The 17884-nt window shown below is 37.7% G+C and overlaps 1 protein-coding gene across 5 annotated transcripts in view; it reads right to left on the minus strand.

The window, feature by feature from the left end:
• Nucleotides 1-17884, minus strand: part of ATXN10 (ataxin 10) — a 154378-nt gene that overhangs the window by 66258 nt on the left and 70236 nt on the right. For all 5 annotated transcript variants that reach the window (XR_014712996.1, XM_084639326.1, XM_084639327.1 and 2 more), the window contains 2 exons: nucleotides 9546-9626; nucleotides 2513-2678 (listed from right to left, as the gene is read on the minus strand). Coding sequence is in view for 4 of the 5 variants with exons in the window: in XM_084639326.1 (XP_084495452.1) it covers nucleotides 2513-2678; nucleotides 9546-9626 (247 nt within the window). In the remaining variant the exon portion in view is untranslated. The remainder of the gene's footprint in view (nucleotides 1-2512; nucleotides 2679-9545; nucleotides 9627-17884) is intronic.

The following is a 17884-nucleotide window of genomic DNA, read 5'->3' on the forward strand; positions in this document are numbered from 1 at the left end:
TTTAATGTTAGCTATGAAGCAGCTGCATAATATCAACCTCTGATTGGCTTGGGATAGAACATATGTTGTCTGCAGAACATGATGTCTAAAGAAAAATACTACATTCGATTCTTTGCAGGCACAATCCCATTACTTGTAAAATAATACAATCCTTAGGCAAAAATTCAAATATTTTGAAAATTAACTAAAATACTGAGACGACTGAACTTCTATTGGTTATTCTTCGTAAACAACAAGGCACAATATTTATGGATTTATCAGAATTTTTCCCTCTTGTGGAGAGACTATTTTTCAGCTATTCTTGCCAATCCTCTTCTTTTATTTGCAACTCCAGTTTCAGGACAATAAATGATCAATAATAATGGGATTAAAAAATACTGATAATGACTTCTGTGTTTACGTCCAAGAGGGACTTAACTTTAGTGCTAGATATGGCAACCGACTATGACAGCTTTGAGACTGCTGGTCGACTTCCTCTGAAAGCTGAGCAGGGGTCTTTTTACTGTAAAAAGCAAGCATGTATTTTTAACAACAGAAAACACAGCCTACTTGAATAGGAAAAAAGTTGACGGAAATCTCTCAGTATGCTTCCCTTTAATTTAGTTTCAAGTTGCCATCTTTTCTAGTAGTAGTCAAGTTCTTTCACTTATCTAAAAGGACTTTTTAGTCGAACTTCAAAAATTCTCCTTGGATAGACGAGAAAGACTATTGTCCATGGACATACTGTAGGGTACCTCTCCCCCATTCTCAGTTTTGCTATCCACTCAACTACCACTTTCACTGAGGTATTTCTGAGAGCCTTATAAAAGCAGGTTTCCCACATATAACACGATACGCTTAGTATATCTTGAGTTCTTGAACACTTATAAATATTCTAACACAAGTTTCAGACAGCTACAATACAGTTTAATAGTAACGTACAAAGGCATGATTTTTTTCATTTGCATTTCAAACTAGATTTATCACAGAAGCTCGTTCTTAAAGATTTTTTTAAAAATAAATTAGGTTGTAATAGCATTGTTTTAATTACAAGGTACTTCTCTCTTCCATCTACACTATTATATTGGAAACCAACATTTCTGACATAGTACGGTGCTCCTCCTGCTGGAAAGAAGCTGGTTATGACTTGTAAAAAAAAGTGTGTAATTTCTAAGTTTAGGTTTTTAGTCTTTTTAAACATGATTATTCCTTTTTTGTGAGTAGAAGTAACTGAAGTCAGTGAGTTAAAGATAATTGTACCATCGGATGTCATATACCTGAGAACTCAAGAAAGCATCAGTAGTTACAAAGTATTTTGCTAAATGTAGGCTTGGTAAATACATTTTTTCCAATCTTCATAGGATAAAGGGTTTTTCAGGTATTTGTATTAAAAAAGCATGAAAAGCTACCTGAAGGTCAGAGACACCCAGATCTGAGGGCAATACCAATTGACATTCCATGAGCAACATAGAGTGAGAAAGCGTAAGACGGAGGAGGTATTGGTTCTCCCTGTGATAGGTGCGTTTTATATTAATTACCTATGATTGTCAAGGGGTATTACAGCCATGGGGGTAATTACTGTTTGTACTTCTGGAGACAGGGTTAGAGCTGTGCCTTCCTACTTGTATACAATGGGATGGAAAGATGAAAGCAAAATCCCCCACAAACGAATGCGGAAAAACTAGATTAGCAGAGATCTCTACCTGAAGATGGGAAAGGCCTCCTTAGCATACCCCATGCGGCATGACAAGGAGGAAGAGACCCTCTTGGACACTCCTCCCTACTCAGCACAAGAAGAAAATAAAAAGACACCCAAAAGCTAAACTCTAAATCACAGTATGAAACAGATAATCTTTATCATTAGCCAACTGCATTTTAAAAATTCACTACTTGTAAGATGTTTTTAAATGGTTGCATTTGACAATTTACGTATCTTAAATATATGTAACTTGTTACCTGGTTGAGCCATTTTTGTCAAAAGACAGGATAAGGTTACAGCTCCATCTATTTTTGTTTCAAAACAATTAAAAACTAGTCAGAAATGCTATTTTTGTTCAGCAAATTTAACTTGGCTTCCAAGGTCCCTACAGAAGTAAGACTATTTGTCTAAAATAAAATTCACAATTAAAAAATTTAAAAAATAGGAACAGCCCTTGGTAAAACTAGAATAAGTCAAGACATCGAACTCAAACTAAAAATGATCAAAAATAACTGTTTTCTACTACCACCTCCTGTGATGTCAAGTAAGGACTCTTGCGAGCACTGAATTCTTAAGTCAATATCATGTATAAGTAAAAGGTCTTCTGAGCAATTCTATCCCATTTCTTGGTAGAGGCAACGTTCACTGTGCAGCAGCAAATTGAGACTTAAGAAAACCAGAAAGGTTCAAGAGATTACTGTGATGATCTCTTCAGCTGCTTTACCATCCAAAGGAAGTTTGAGTATATAGGCAAGAGATAACTGTGATTTTATGTACATGAACCAACACATGGCAGCAACTTCAGATTCTAACACAGTGTTCCTGAAGTCTTACCTCATCTTCTGTATTTGCAGCAGCAGTTAATTTGAGCACATCGCGACATTTCTCCTGGAAAAGGCTTGCAAGAAATTCAGCATCTTTCAAGAGCATTGCCATTTCATCACTGGTCATTGAATTTTTCTCACTTATTTTGGCCATTATCAGTTCTAACAAAGTAATCCTGAAATTAAAATGAATAAACGAGTAGGTAAACTTGTTAACTAAATTTACAAAGCCTTCGTTCACCTGTGGTACTAACATCATGTCTGGTTTTCAAAATGCAAAAGAGCTTTAGACAGCAATTAACTTTCACCACACGTTTTGATTAATTTTTACACACAGTTCACCTGAGACAGCCTAGCCAGAAAAGTCTAGTTAAATTGACTTTTAAAACAGCCTGTTCATTTTCTACTTTTGCACCTGACAATGCTACGGTTGTTGCACATGCTACACAATGCGTAGGGAGGGTGGAGAGAAGAATGGTAAAATCTTCCTTTAAAGTTATCTTTAACAGAATACAAAAACATACACAACCTACACTACTTGACAGCATCCCTTTAACTGTGCCTCCCTTTACACTTTATTTTGTGTATATAATCTTCTACTAATTCCCTCCTTCCTGACAGAAAACTACAAATAAAAGTGTATGTTGGAAGGGAGGAGGGAACTCAATAAATCAAGGAAAGAATATACCTTTGTCTATATAGCTATAATATAATTGCCACTAGATAGATTGTAGAAATTCTCCAGTCCACATTAATCATTAAAATTCCCATTGAAAATTATGGAATTATCTGAACTAGCAAGTAAGTGAACAATAAAAAGGCAGTTTATTGCAAAATGTAATTTGGTCATTTTCTCTGATAATTATAGTTTAGTTTTATTTCTGATATATCAATTCACAATGCAAACTTTACACATAAAAAGGAATAAAGATGTCTTCATAATATGACACCTCAGTGCAGCACTCCTGATCAAACCTCTGCTGAGAAGAGTGCGGATTAGCAAGGTTTTACTGTCATTCTCTCATCTTGAGTTTTCTTTATTGAGCACATTCAAGGGCAAGCTCAGAGTTTCCTTTGACTAAAATATTTGCAATTCAGATGTGAGGACTGACATTTAAAATCAAAATTAAATTTGCATTTGAACTACTCCATACAGTTTAATGTGCCAAGTGAGTTGTCACAATGAAGGGGAGAGAGATTTTTTTTCCAATGGAAAAGAATGGTCACATTCTATTAACCCCAAAAAAACAACTGACCAAGGTAAAAGGCAGGCAGTTTTTCCCGAGTTAATCTTGATATCTCACTAATACAGTGAAGCCTGTTTCAAGCAACCATTCAAGGGACTGTGAAAATCCTTTTAGTGAATGTGGTAGGGAACTGTACTCAATACATGCGGGATAAGCTGAAGTGGTCACAGATAGGAGGTTGTCAGATAAGGATAACTTCATAGATTTCACTATAAATCTGATGAGGCCCCATCACAAGATAGTTGTACCATTTAAGGATAAGGTAGGGGAAAGCATTCCCACCACACTTCCCCATCCACAAACTACCAGAAGCCAGTTGCCCAACGCCCTCAACTCTATGTGAATAATTGGTCAATTCCCATTTTTGGGGCAACCATGCTAAAAGCTGTTTTCCATCACCCACTGAAAAAAATGACCAGATTTTAGATTGAGTTTAATTGGGTTAATATGCATGTCTAAGGAGTCAAGTCATTCACAGATTTTATGGACAGAGGGAACTATTACTATCTGACCACCTGCATAACCCACACTATAGAATTTCACCCAGTAATTTTTGCTTCAAGTCCATAAACTTGGGTTGAACTTGAACATATCTTTTTAGAAAGACAACCAATCTCAATTTACAAAGATTTTGAGTGATGGATACTCCACCACATATCTTGTTAAATTGTTCCAGTGGTTAATTACCTTCACTGTTCAAAACATACACCTTATTTCCAGTTTGAATTTGTCTAGCTTCAACTTCCTACCACTGAAGCTCATTATGTCTTTGTCTGGTAGATTAAGGCAATGTCTACTATTAGACGTCTTCTCATGTAGGTACTTAGGAAAGTAATCAAGTGACACTTCTGAACTTCTCTTAGATAAGCTAAATAGACTGAGCTTCTTAAATCTCTCACTGTAAGGCAGGTTTTCCAGACCTGGAATCATTCTTGTGGCTCACTTCTCAGCTGTGATATATTGAGGACTGTGTTGGAATCATAAACTATGCGTTTAAGAATAGGGTGGGGCACGGAGAATGGTTCCTGATCTTGCTTGAAGGCCAGGGGATTGTGTGTGGAAGTGTGCAATCAGTGTCATTCTGGAAAAGGCCAACCCAAAACAGGGTGGAGTGACTGTGCCTCTGTGTCTCATGGAGCAGCTTGCTTTGACTCTTGCTTGTTGTGATTACTACATGTTATCATTGTATCCTTCCAGAAAGACTATTTTATGTTTTTTATCTAACTTCTCTGTTTGATGCCATTTGAACCTTTTTAATTTGAACCTTTTCCAATACAAATTTTACCCAGTTCTTCCTGATTTCACCTTACTGGCAAGGACATTATGCAACTGCTACCATAAAGAGTTAGCAACAATCAATGTAACAGTGCTGCCTTCTAGAGTTTGTAAACGAACGATAGCATTAAAAGTGAGAGCAACCACCAGTGTTAAATCTGAAACATAGCTATTACTAGGTTCAATTCTGTGTGAACATTCTATAGTATGTGTTATGCAGGTGCTTAGATTGTATTAGTTCTCTCTGTCTATAAAGAAATCTATGAATGACTTGAATCCTTAGATATGCATATGCTTGAGGATATTAAACTCGGTAACCTCCTCAGTCTAAAATCTGGTCATTTTTTCAATGGATGATGTCAATTCTACTCTGAAAGACGCTCAAAAAATAGCATTGTTGAGTTCTATGAAAGTAAATGGAGCATATTTGATATAGAAAATATTGAGAGACGCTGAGCCAACAATGGGTGAGGTAATATCTTTTATTGGATCAACTTTGGCTGGTAAAAGCAGTTTTCAAGCTTACACAGAGCTGTTCTTCAGGTCTGGGGAAAGTATTCAAAGCACCACAGCTAAATACAAGGTGGAACAGATTATTAAGCGTAAGGAGTTAACACACATTGCCAGAAATAATTCAAGGTGAAACCCGCAGTTAACACTTCTGCAGTCATAGGACAAAGAATGGTCAGTGGGCCATAAATCTAGTGTCTTTACTGAGTCTGTGATTTTTAGCATCTAACAAAGACACGAATTTAAGCTCCGAGTCTCATCTTTTGAAAGTGTTGTGCAGGTTTCCTTTGAGGGCAAGGACTAAGAGGTCAGATACTAAGTGATCGTTTTGTGAAAAGTGTTGGTCCATAGGTGATAAGGTGTTTCTGTGTGAATTCATTCAAGAGTGTAGGGATTGTCTTGTTTCATCCACACAGTTCTTAGTGGCATGGATGAGGTGAACCACCTGTTGTGACAGGTACATGTAGGACCCAGAGATCTTGAAAAGTGTGTTGTGGGGAATATTAATCATCGTAGCAGTGGAGATATGTCTGCAAGTTTTGCATCTATTACGGAAGGGGCTGGTGCTACTTTAAGTTGGTGTGTCTTCATTTGTGGGGAGTTTGCTTCTGATGATGAGCTTGGTGAGGCTGGGGAGTTGTTTGAAGACCAGAAGATAACATATGAGAAAAGATGACAACTAAAAAGAGGTTAACTGCCAGCCCTGTGAATTTAACCTCAGATCTTTCCTTCTCGTGCATCTTCACTAATAAAGGTTCTGCAAGGTAAGCTAGCCCTCAGTTAGACTTCTCCAACACTGATGTCTTCAAATTACATCTTAAAGGGGCTGGTACAACTTATAACATCACAACTTACTAAAGACGTAAAGGGGTAGAATACAGTTGACTATCCTTTAGAAATTTTGGCTCTGCAGTACTAATCAGAGTAAAAAGTAATTAAAAAGCTCTTATTTTTATTACTACCAGTAAGCAGATAGGACTCTGAATACAGCAAAGCCGTATGTATGTTGAATAAGGGTGATGCAATTTATACTAATTAACTTTTCAGAATAGAACTTGGCTACTTTGGTAACTGTTTTACTGCTGATAATTTTACTAAGGTTTGCACCATTCACTGTGATGTGCTTCTGTGTCCTTTCAAATAAAACCAAAACAGCAAGATGCAAATAATTGAAAGTTATGTTCAAATACTTGAAGGTTGGTTGGTTGATTTAATTTAAGAACAAACAAACAAAAAACAGAGTGAAAAGAATAAAAAAGGATTAAAGGGAAACTGGAAGATCTCTACAGGAATAAAAAGATTCGATATGAAGGAGATGATTTACCTTTAAAAAACAGATAACATGGTAAATATGTACACTTTAGTTTAAAAAAAATTCTAACATGCAATTAGTTTATAAAACTAATTAGTGTTGTGCACATTCTACACTAACTTGTCTTAAAGAAAGATTTCTATTAAAATTTCTGCAAAATATTTTTGAGAGTAGCTGTGGAAGTCTCTGGAATTTGACAAAATGCCAACAGGTTTCAACTGACTCTTAAAAAAATCTTTTAGCATATTATTGTTGCAGAAACATCCAACTACAATCATCAACAGAGAAATGGTTAACACAAACATTTAAGTGTAATCATTAGTTTTCAGACCTAGAATATCACTGAGATAGATGGGCAGTTCAGACTACTCAGCGCTACTGTTGCAGGCTATCTGCAGACTTAGGCACACATCACCATATTGAGTACACTCAGTTAACATTTGAATGATTTTTCTTCATAGCTATAAAGGGCAGAAATGTATTTTTTAATTGAAATTTGAGATTCTGGGGCTCATTTCCACAGCAAGCAGGGCAACTCTTTGGCAAGTGCCTCAGCATTACAAGTGCATTGGGTCCTGATTACAAAAAATACCTTGACTAGTGCAAATACTGCAGTTCTCCAATTGCATAAACTTTAGTTCTTTAAGACAACGGGCAAGTTTTTAAGGGCCACCACTAATTTGTGTACCAGCAAATGCTATCAACATAGTTAATTTCCTGTAAACAGATTTTAAATAAGTATATTTAATGTGAAATATACAGGTAACAGAGAGTTTGTATGTATTTGTAAGCTTAAACTGTCCTCCCAGACACCTCAATATTGCATCCATTCTGTCCTCATCCATAAAGTCAGCTTTAATGGACACCCAAGGTGGCACCCTTATGGTGAAGTCTCTCTGACTTGTCTCACAATGAGACAACAATGCCCCTATGTTCTGGTTTACAATGCCTCTCTTCTGTCCAGCTAATGGCAGTCAGAACATTTTTACATGCACTGGACTTTTTCTCTCATTGGCCATGTGTGACAGAGAATACACTCTGAAATATGATATAAAGGGAATTATAGGCATAAGATTCAATAGCAGAGTTCTGAGATCTTAATAATATTAAAGACCTTACAAAACACTTTGCAGCACATTTACTAGTACATTATATAGAACTCTTAAATTAAAACGAACTAACCATTTTCAGATGAACTATCCGCACACACGGATTAATTTTCCTTTTTTTTAATTAGTTTGTTAACTTTGCTTGCTGATTTGCAGAATTCTTGTGATTCATAATAGGTGTAATAAGTGCACTGAAAATGTTTATTCGGTAGGTTGACCAGCTATAGCAGCATAGCACCTTACCATAACAAGTCACATGCTACAGATGGAATGTGGCAGTCCTACACCCTTACACGAACTGACGAATCAAGCAAACTTTTCCACTGCTAAAACTAAAAATTAACACTAACTCAGCACCACATAATCCCATAAAATAAATAAATAAATAAATAAAAATCACTAGTTATACCTTCTCCCCCCCACAAAAAAGCCTGAGGTTTAAAATACTCACTTTCCTTCCCCACTGATTATCTGAGTAGGGACTCCCTGGTTCTGGAGGAGGTAGGAGATAAGATGCTATGTCTTCCCCATTCTGTCAGCCACTCCACTGCCAGGCACCATCCCTGCTCCACCTAGTCTCCTGCCCTTCTTATAGTCTTCTGTCTTAAACCTGCCCCTATATTTTTGCTCTTTCAGTTATAGGTCTCAAGCCATCCCATTCTCCCCATCTCCCTGCCTTTTCATAGTTCTCTGTCCAGTTTTTAAGTCATACTGCCCAGGGAGCTGCCATCTTCCCTGAGGGCAGCCTAACAATAGTCCCATGGAAAACAATGAAGAGACGGGTGGCCACGTCTACAGAATCTTGCACCTGCAAAAGCGATAGGAGATGGTGGTCAACCTAATTCATGCAATCTTGTGGCTTCTGTCCCACTAATGGTAATGGGAAGGATAGTGGCAACTTTTAATATGGGCAAAATACATGCAATGTAAAGTGCACAGGACCATGAGAAGCTCAAGCTCTCCTCTCTAAACCACGTCTCCCCTGCTTACATTGCAAGATTCTCAAGAGTTAATAATTCTAACCTTAAGTAAATTTTACACTTTCCCCCTTGTAAAAAAACAGAGTCTTTATAGATGCAACATGCTTGTTTTTTTTTCTAGACTCAAGTTTTCAAATGTGCAATGAAGATCTTAAAAAGTATTAAGTAATCATAACCAAATACACGCCTAATTTTCAACTGTTCAGACTGAAGCACACCAACTACAGTAAATCCATTCTATCAGACTTCCTTTTAATTTCTAGTTATCACAACTGTGGTATGAACAGCTGGGCATATTTCAAATGAAGCAGGGTGCGGTGCTCTTATGATATCAAGGCACAAGCATGAAACCTTGCCTTTAATTTTTTTTTTTTTTGTATTTCTTTATTGAGTAATGGCGCCAACCTGGATTCTGCAACCCTACATAAATCACTGCCAGTTGTGGCTAAGCTGTAATGTTAACCAACCAATTTAAAACCATTACTGACATAGAAACATGTATTTAGAGATGATGTGCCAGCTACGAAACCACACAGTTTTTCAAACATGTGAACAGGATACTGTATATGGAATGCTAAATACTAAAAGCCACATTGGTTTTTGGGGTTACCTTTCTTGATTGCTCAGTTTGGCATACATGACTTTTACCAGCTCTGGACATTTCAGCAAATGCTCTGTAACAATCAAGAACCTAAAGAATAGAAGAAAAAAGCATTACTGGTTTTACAGTGAAAATGTAGTTATTTCACATTTACTCTATACCTGTTTATATTACTCTTTTGGATGTTTGTAATTTTAAAAAGTACACGGCTCCTTTCATGTTACTAGTGTTACCTGCTAACTGATACGAACAGTCAACACACCTAATTATTCATGTTCTAAATACATCTTCCACTAAGTACAGACCAATCTGCATCAATGCAACTCAGATTTACTCAACAATTGAAGGAAAGCTGGACAAGTCTTTTTCCAGTTATAGAAAAGAAAAATCTTACCATAGTTCAAGTAATAAAACATCAAACCAAGTCTTTATAGACCTCAGCAAAAAGCCAAGAATGAAAATTGTTATACCATTCATCTCAGAAGCTAAGCTTCTAAACCTAACAAATAATCAAGAGAATTGTGCTACTTAATTCTTTTTTCTCTTAAAAAATTCTAACAACTCAGAAACAAAGGGACACTGATTTTTTCATGGTGAAGGAGTAAACTACTAGTCTCAGGTTAGCAAGAAAACATCTCTGTTGTATAACAAGATCCTAAACCAATATTAGAAACTAACTTTTGGAAACTGCCAAGCAGTGACTTACAGGTACAGTTATCTTTGTACTAATGCCCACATTACCAAACTGACTTTCTAAGCCTTACCTGTACCAATAACTCATCCAGTGTAATGTGTACCAACTATACGGTAAAATGGTGACCTCAATAAATTCACCATATTCACTATCAAGTTACTTGGCTCTGCAAACACACTAGTTGAACATGTTTATTTTCATATCAAATTTCTAGCAGCACTGACAGCATGCTACATATATATTTAAACATGCAGCATTATATACTTACTGTAAATAGAGTACATTTTATTCAACCCTTGATTACAAATCCAAAATAATTAGACTGAGTCATATGACAAACACAGGATATCTTGAAGACCACAAGATGGACTATTGAAAAAGGCAGCCAACTCCCTCTCCTCCCAACTCTCCCTGCTCCACTTTACATAAAAGTTGCAGGGGTGATCCACAGCAGCTTGTGTATTCAATACATAGGTGCCCTGAAAAACATATGGAACTGCTCCAGCCTTAATAAAAAGTCTGTTTGGAACACAAAAACTCAACCAAATCCGGAGCAACCAAAGAGTACAAGGTCCCATGACATCTATGGGCTTTACAACCCGTGAGCACATATTCTATTTACTGATGAATGTGATTTTTTTTTGGGGGGGGGGGGGGGGGGAGAGCCACATTTTATAATGGAATGGTTTTTATTATTTGTGCATATAATGGAGGAAAACAGTACCACTGTAGGTAAACAAAAGATTTAAAATGTTGGGAGGTTTTTTTTTGATAATGTCCATTTGCACAGGACTTTTTCAACAGCAAGCTGGAATTAGTAGACTTTCGGGCCCTTGAACCTTATTGCTCCACACAGTCAATACTGCAAGGGACATTTCTAGCCTGGGATAGCAGAGAATGACATAATTGTGAGGGTCTGATGTCTTCATCAATCAACATGATGACATGCTGGTGCCATGATATTCAATGGGAGTTCTTTCCATGGCCCCAGAGGCAACCAGTAACGGTAAGAAAGCTATCTATTGCTTAAACTTTTTGCTGTAGCTGCACTTAAAAACCACACAGGACCAGAAGTGATGGTAAAGAAATCTGGGACCTCAAAAGAAGAAAGCACAATAGATAGAAGTATTATGTACAGAAGACTCTATGCTGCAGTTTAACAAATGACAGATTTTTATGATAATACAATCATGATATATTTTGTAAATATGCATTAACAATTATGTATAAGTGCTGATCATATGCATGGCTATAGTAAATCTCTACACAGTAATGGAATAATTTACATGGTTTTAGTACACAACTCCCACTGACCAAAACTGAAGTCTTGCACCTAAATCCCCATTATGCATATGCACACCACTATGACTGACTGCATCTCTGTAATCACACCCTACATACTATTGTAATAATCTTTGTACAAAATATGTCTTGTGAAGTATCATTGAAAACTAAAATCTTGCTGGTCAATAACATCTTGATGAAGTGTGTGTAGCAACATCATATGTAAAGTTACAAAGCTGAAATTAGGTCTGAAGTGTGTTCACCACACAAGTCTGGGAAAACCAGATTTTCGAAGACAAAGGACAACCTGACACCTCTAGTTAGGTCAAAGTTGATTGCTGGGAACATGTAAGAATTTCACCTTGAACCCAGTGTAGTCTGTTTTAATGCTTTATACTTGTACTCATTTAAAACCTCTCTTTGTAATTAGACTTGTTTATTCTTTAATCAGAAAGAATCTGGTGTTGTAAACTGAGTGGGTAACTAGGGTAGCAAACTGTTGTATACTGATCTCCTTAGAAGAGCGATGGACCTACTGTATCTGAACTGTGCAGTAGAAGGCTTGACAGTGCAGAACACATGGGGTTTTTTGCGGGGGGTGGGGGGTGGGGGTGGGGAGGGAATTCAAGACTAGGAGTGTGTTGGGCCACCCTGCAAATAGTAACCTAGGCTGCTGGAACCCAGAGTGTGGCTACCGTGCTGCTGACAGCCTGTTGGGGTCACAGTTGCTGAACCAGGGTTGTGGCTATACACAGTCACTCAGAGTGTGACCTGCATACTGGCAAGCTATTTGTGAATGACCTATGTGGGAACTACAGCAGCAAAACATTGTGAGGCATCCCAAGTTGCAAGGCAAACGTGACAGGCCCTCACTGGTCTCGACTGGACCCCAGAATATCAACCACAGAGGTATATTTTCCTCAGTCCATACATGGTTCCCAAATTGTAAACTCCCAAGAAATTTAAGTAGCCAACAAAACCTGAAACACATGGACAAGCAAGAAATCCATTTTCAGACTTTCTGAATAGCAACATCAGCACCAAAGGATTTGCATTTTAATAGCTCACAATACACCAAAATAGGACTGTCTTATTCTGATGATTAAGAAATCCACAAAACAGTAGCTGAATTTGCTTTTACGAAAATGTACTTCCCACAGTTGGTTTTAGCCTCATGTGAAAATCTCTTCCACCAGTGGGATACAACAAAATTGCACTCGAGGAAATATGTTTTATGTTCAGATTTTCAGTTCTGCAGTTAAAGGTTAAATCCACACTTGTAGGCTTTTCAGTTTATAATTCTGCAGGGCAATTTGCTTGGATTTTTGTTGTATACTTAAAATCTGTTAGTACTTGAGGCCTGTCTACACAATGCACCAGCAAAGCACACTAGAGGACTATGATTTGTAGTGCTCTCTAATATGCTGTGGTCTAACTCCTCTGTGTAGACCCTGCTGGCATACTCTAAAAGGTATCTAGTTCACACTGATGTAGTCCTGTTTCAAACAGGACTGACTGAATTAACACACTCTACGTACCTTTTAGAGCATGCCAGCAGGATCTAAATGGGGCAATTAGAGCAGTATGTTAGTGTACTGTACAAATCACACCCCTCTAACATGCTTTGCCATGCTGTGCAGATAAACCCCTACAGGGCTGAAAAGAAATCACACTCCTAATGTGCATTAATCAATAAAGTATAAGCATTCCAACTTTGTACAGGTCCACTCTCCCCTCGATGCATGCTAGTCCTCTATACATTGCTAGGAGACTAGAGGCCTAAAGAGCAAAGTACAAAGATGCACAGCCCGTATTTTGGACCTTTCTGGAATATGTTTCAGAAAGTGGTTTTACGGATTCAGCTTATAAATATGGACATAGCAGTTCTGTTTGTCTTTCTTGATCCCAAAAGTTAAAATTGTCATTCATATCCCCAGATATCTCCACCACCACATTTAGGTTCTTTCTCCTCTTCCCTGTCCTCCCACATTGCCATTAACTCATATAGAGTACATATAAAAATACTGGAGTGCTAACATACTTGAAGCACACAACACCGAAAGAGGTACTGGGATGAGGAGGAAGAGAGGCATGCACAAAGGCACACGGAAATGCCTTTACGCTGCTGCTATGCCTGGAGATTTTGGTGGTAGTGAAACAGGAAAAAAGAAAGAAAAGTTAAGATGTAAAGACTCGCCACTCTTCTGTTATTGTAGTCTTAAAAAAAGAGCCCACAAGCCTCCCTGCCACGCAGTGTAAAATAAAAAGGTGTTTGTTTATGACTTGCTAACTGAATATCAGGCATTTCAGATGCACGCACTGTGCTTCAGAAAGGTTTAATTGTGCTCAGAGCCCAACAGCAGAACCACTGGGATAAACTGGTGATCACTGCAATTTAGTAAAGGAAATGGTGAAAATTAGAGTTGTTATATAAACAGAATACAGCAACAAATGAATAGTGTTAAATATGCCAATTTCCTGGGCTGTCTTTAGATTAAGTGTTTGGCTAATATCCTAAAAAACTCAAATTCTCACAAGGTGATAAACATAGGAGATGTTCTGTTCAAACTCTTACAATTGCACAAGGGATATATTGTACCAAACTAAGTTTGAGAGGTAGCCAAGATGAAATGGTATAAGCCACATTTATGCCCAGTATATGCTAAACATGCCAGATGAGCAATGAGTTTGGTCCAACCAAAGCTGGGTGTAAACAATGAACTTTATCATAAAATGTAGTGCTCCAGATTTAAGTCAATTTGTATTCATTAGCAACCCTACAGAGCAATGTCTTGCATGTCAGAAAATGGAATGATGGCGATCCTCTTCTTACCACTCTATATTAAATGTTTCATCTTCAAAAGAAGACTTCAGTGAGAATACATCACATTATTTGTATCATTATAATTCAAACCAAAATACTTAGGAATGGAATAGTAATTTTTTCCATAGTTTACTATGTGTTTGAAATGTAGCATTTGTACTGACAGGGTAGACCATCCAAAGTTTGAAGAGATGGAGTTCATAAATTCTCTTCCTCTGTCCAGTCTAAATCTCCAACCACTAATGAAACCAAAAAACATAGTGCCTCACTAGCAACTCTTAATAGGATTTTCAAAATCCTTTTAAAATTATATCCTTTGCGCAAAGACATTTGAGGAACAAAAGTATTCGTTGGCTTTGCATCAAACTAATACAATCTATTTTTAAAAAATCAATTTACAGAATGAAGTTATTTAATGGCAAATTAAATAAATGTGCCCTCCTCACACAACCTTCTAGACCAGATACTCAACCCCACCCACCAAGGTACTTCTCCCTTACCAAAAGCACAGGGGAAAAATATTAGTGTGCTATTGTATACACAATACACAATACCTTGCAGTACTATAATTTTGAGGTAACACAGGCAGAGATCACAATAGCACACATAATATCTGTTCCTCAGAGAGGGATCTTCATAAGAAACATAACGCCTTGAATAATCTTTTAAGTCTAGAAGACAAAAGTTCAGATTAACTTTTATATTTGTTTTGGTTCTGCTGCTGAATCACAGAGTTTGTCTTTACAGTTGGAGAGAGGGTCACACGCTTTGTCGCTTCTGTAGACTGAGCTCATTACACGCATCAGGGGCTCATTGCATTCCTGCACTTCCCCCCTGTTCCCCCCGATATGAACTACCCTTCCAGGCCTCTCTATTTCAGGGACTCCCTGAACCCCTACCCCACCCTCATGCCAGGTGCTCTATTTGTCCATGTCATGCTCTGTGCCCCTCAATTTCCCTTGTGACTGCTCCTGTCTAAGCCTACCTGTGTCTAGAAAGGCGCATACTTTATTGCTTCAGTAGGCCAAAATTCCCAAGCACACCAAAGGCTTCTTGCATCTCTCAATTCCCTTCCATCCCCAGCTTCTTATGTGTTAACCTCCCCTCCACTCTTCCATCCTCCTCTGGGACCACAAGAAGGGTGTTATATGGGCATGTATTAATGGCTGTCATCCATTGGTTCTGCGATCTACAGACAATTATAGACCTGGTCAAAGCTGTGGACTTTGATAACCACACATGAGGGGCTCTACATGTCTCCCATTTTCTTCTTGAGGTTTTCACTAAAAAATTAGCAGGATTCTGCCAACTGATGCACAGAACATTTACTGAAATTTTGGAACTGATCAGATGTGGTTTTCAAAAGTTATCATGTACATCCCACACAGAGAAATATCATCAAGAGAAGTGGAAGGCCTCAAACCGTTATCTATACTTGACATTTTTTGGAAAGAATTTGTTAGGTTAGCCTAAACACATTTACCATGAGTACCTGAAATAATTGTTGCTGGTATAGGTTTAAGGGAAGTAAACGCAAACCCCATATTTAAAGAGATATTTGTGGAATTACTCTAAAACTTCTGGAGATCTTCCCCCCACCACCCCCTTTTACTACCATATTTTTCACTCATCTCATAGTGGTTTTCGGATACCTAAATAGGACACAAAATGATCTGGCTTGTGACCTGTTCTCTCCTCAAGGAAGCAGCATAACATGATCAACATTGGAAGAAGCAGAAAGGAAAAGGTTCAGACTACTAATTACGACAAATTTCTTCTCACATAATTACTAGAACATGGAACAGCCACTAGATATTATGAGAGTACTAACACTTAAATTCATTCATGCCAAGATGGAAATTCTGCATACTTTAAAAAAATTACAAAATCGAATGAAGAATTCCTGGTCAACCTTCTTATAAAGGTATCAGATGGACCAATGGCTCTTGCTATCCATAAACTGTATGTTTGTATGTATATCTTGAGTTCTGGCCTGCTCTTTCCCTACTGTGCTAGAACACCACCAAAAATCTGCATATTCTCAGTGACTGACTAGGGTCACTGCTTTTTGATTTAACATTTGAATTTGATAGGAACCAGAAGGAGCTTCTTAGTACATCCAAGTTGGGAACAACATTATTCTCAACTGGAGAATTTCCACGAGGTGTCACATCCGAAACTCAAATATCTGTGGAAAGAGGAATGTTCCCCTCTCACTTTTCACAAGAAACGATACAATAAAAGAAGTGAAACAAGACAATGCAAGATCCAGCTGTGCACCTTGATTTATTGGAGAAAGGTTTTCTAAAATTGCTCTTGAATACCAGGGCAATACTACTGCAAATAATAAGTAACTGTTATAGCACTACAACTAACTAAATGTTTTCCAATGGTCAGTAGCACTTAAACCCTCAGTTGCCTTTGGAACCTGCATCCTGTGATAGCATGCCAACTTTCCAGGAATGAGACACAAAATTGTTCTCTGGAGAGTACAAGCCTAATAGAGGGAAGAGAAAGAAATACTCTAATTTGTCAGAGAAGAGACTAACTGCCAGTTCACAAAAAAAAGACAGGAATGGTAAAATTTTCTGGATTTATATACTACATGCATACTATATAAGGCACTAGATTCAGCACTCTACTGCACAGCTCTGTCTTTCCCTTAGTCTGCCTCAACGGGTTAGAGGCCTGCCCACAGCAGCAGTGCTTTCTGCCCATGCTTATTTCCATGGGCTAGGACTAAACTCCAGGAAAATGGGGAAGGGGAGCCCCACAACCTAATCTTTAAACTCACCATTGAACTGTGGTTTAAAAGAGAGAGTGGATGTTCAAAAAATCCTTACTTTCAGTGCCAGACAGCTGACCACACTTTCACATATTTTTTTCCAGAGAGGCCAAGAAGTGCACTACGCCTTTCCATTTAAAAAAAAAGGAGAATTTCTGTTCTTTGCCCTTCACCGTCAAAAATGCAATCCCCACACTTGAAAAACAGACATATTCCCTCCCCGCCCCAACACACACACACACAAAAAGTGATTGTATGAACTGTACTCCCATCTCTAATGGAACCACCAAAGCATTTATAGAATAAACAACTTTTAGAATACACATTGGTCTTGGTCAGGATGAATTATAATGTAATTTTGTACTACTTTTTCCTAATTATTTTAAAACACATATGTATGCAGGTTCAAGATTTTAAAATCAATCTCATATGGCATCCTATGGTGGTTTCTTCTACATATAGTAGCTTCCCAGCTGCATAACACATTTTTCTGCTGTTGATTACTGCAAGCCAAAAGAAGAAGAAAAACAATCTGATTTCTTAAAGACGCTTCAATTTTCCAGAGCCTAAGGCATGGCTTTCTGAGCTGTTTGCATGTAAAGAAGAGTTTAAAAGGAAAAACAACTCTAGCAAGTCCATTCGTTGTACTCTGCACTGACTTGAAGCACTAACTCTTACTCGTGACTTCTCTTCTCCCCTGCCCAGAGAGGAATAAAGAGTGTGCTACAAAGTAGTAGGATCGTATGGGTGGAGTTAGAGAG

The sequence above is a fragment of the Lepidochelys olivacea genome, assembly GCF_965140295.1.
Source record: "Lepidochelys olivacea isolate rLepOli2 genome assembly, chromosome: 1".
NCBI classification, from domain to species: Eukaryota; Metazoa; Chordata; order Testudines; family Cheloniidae; genus Lepidochelys; species Lepidochelys olivacea.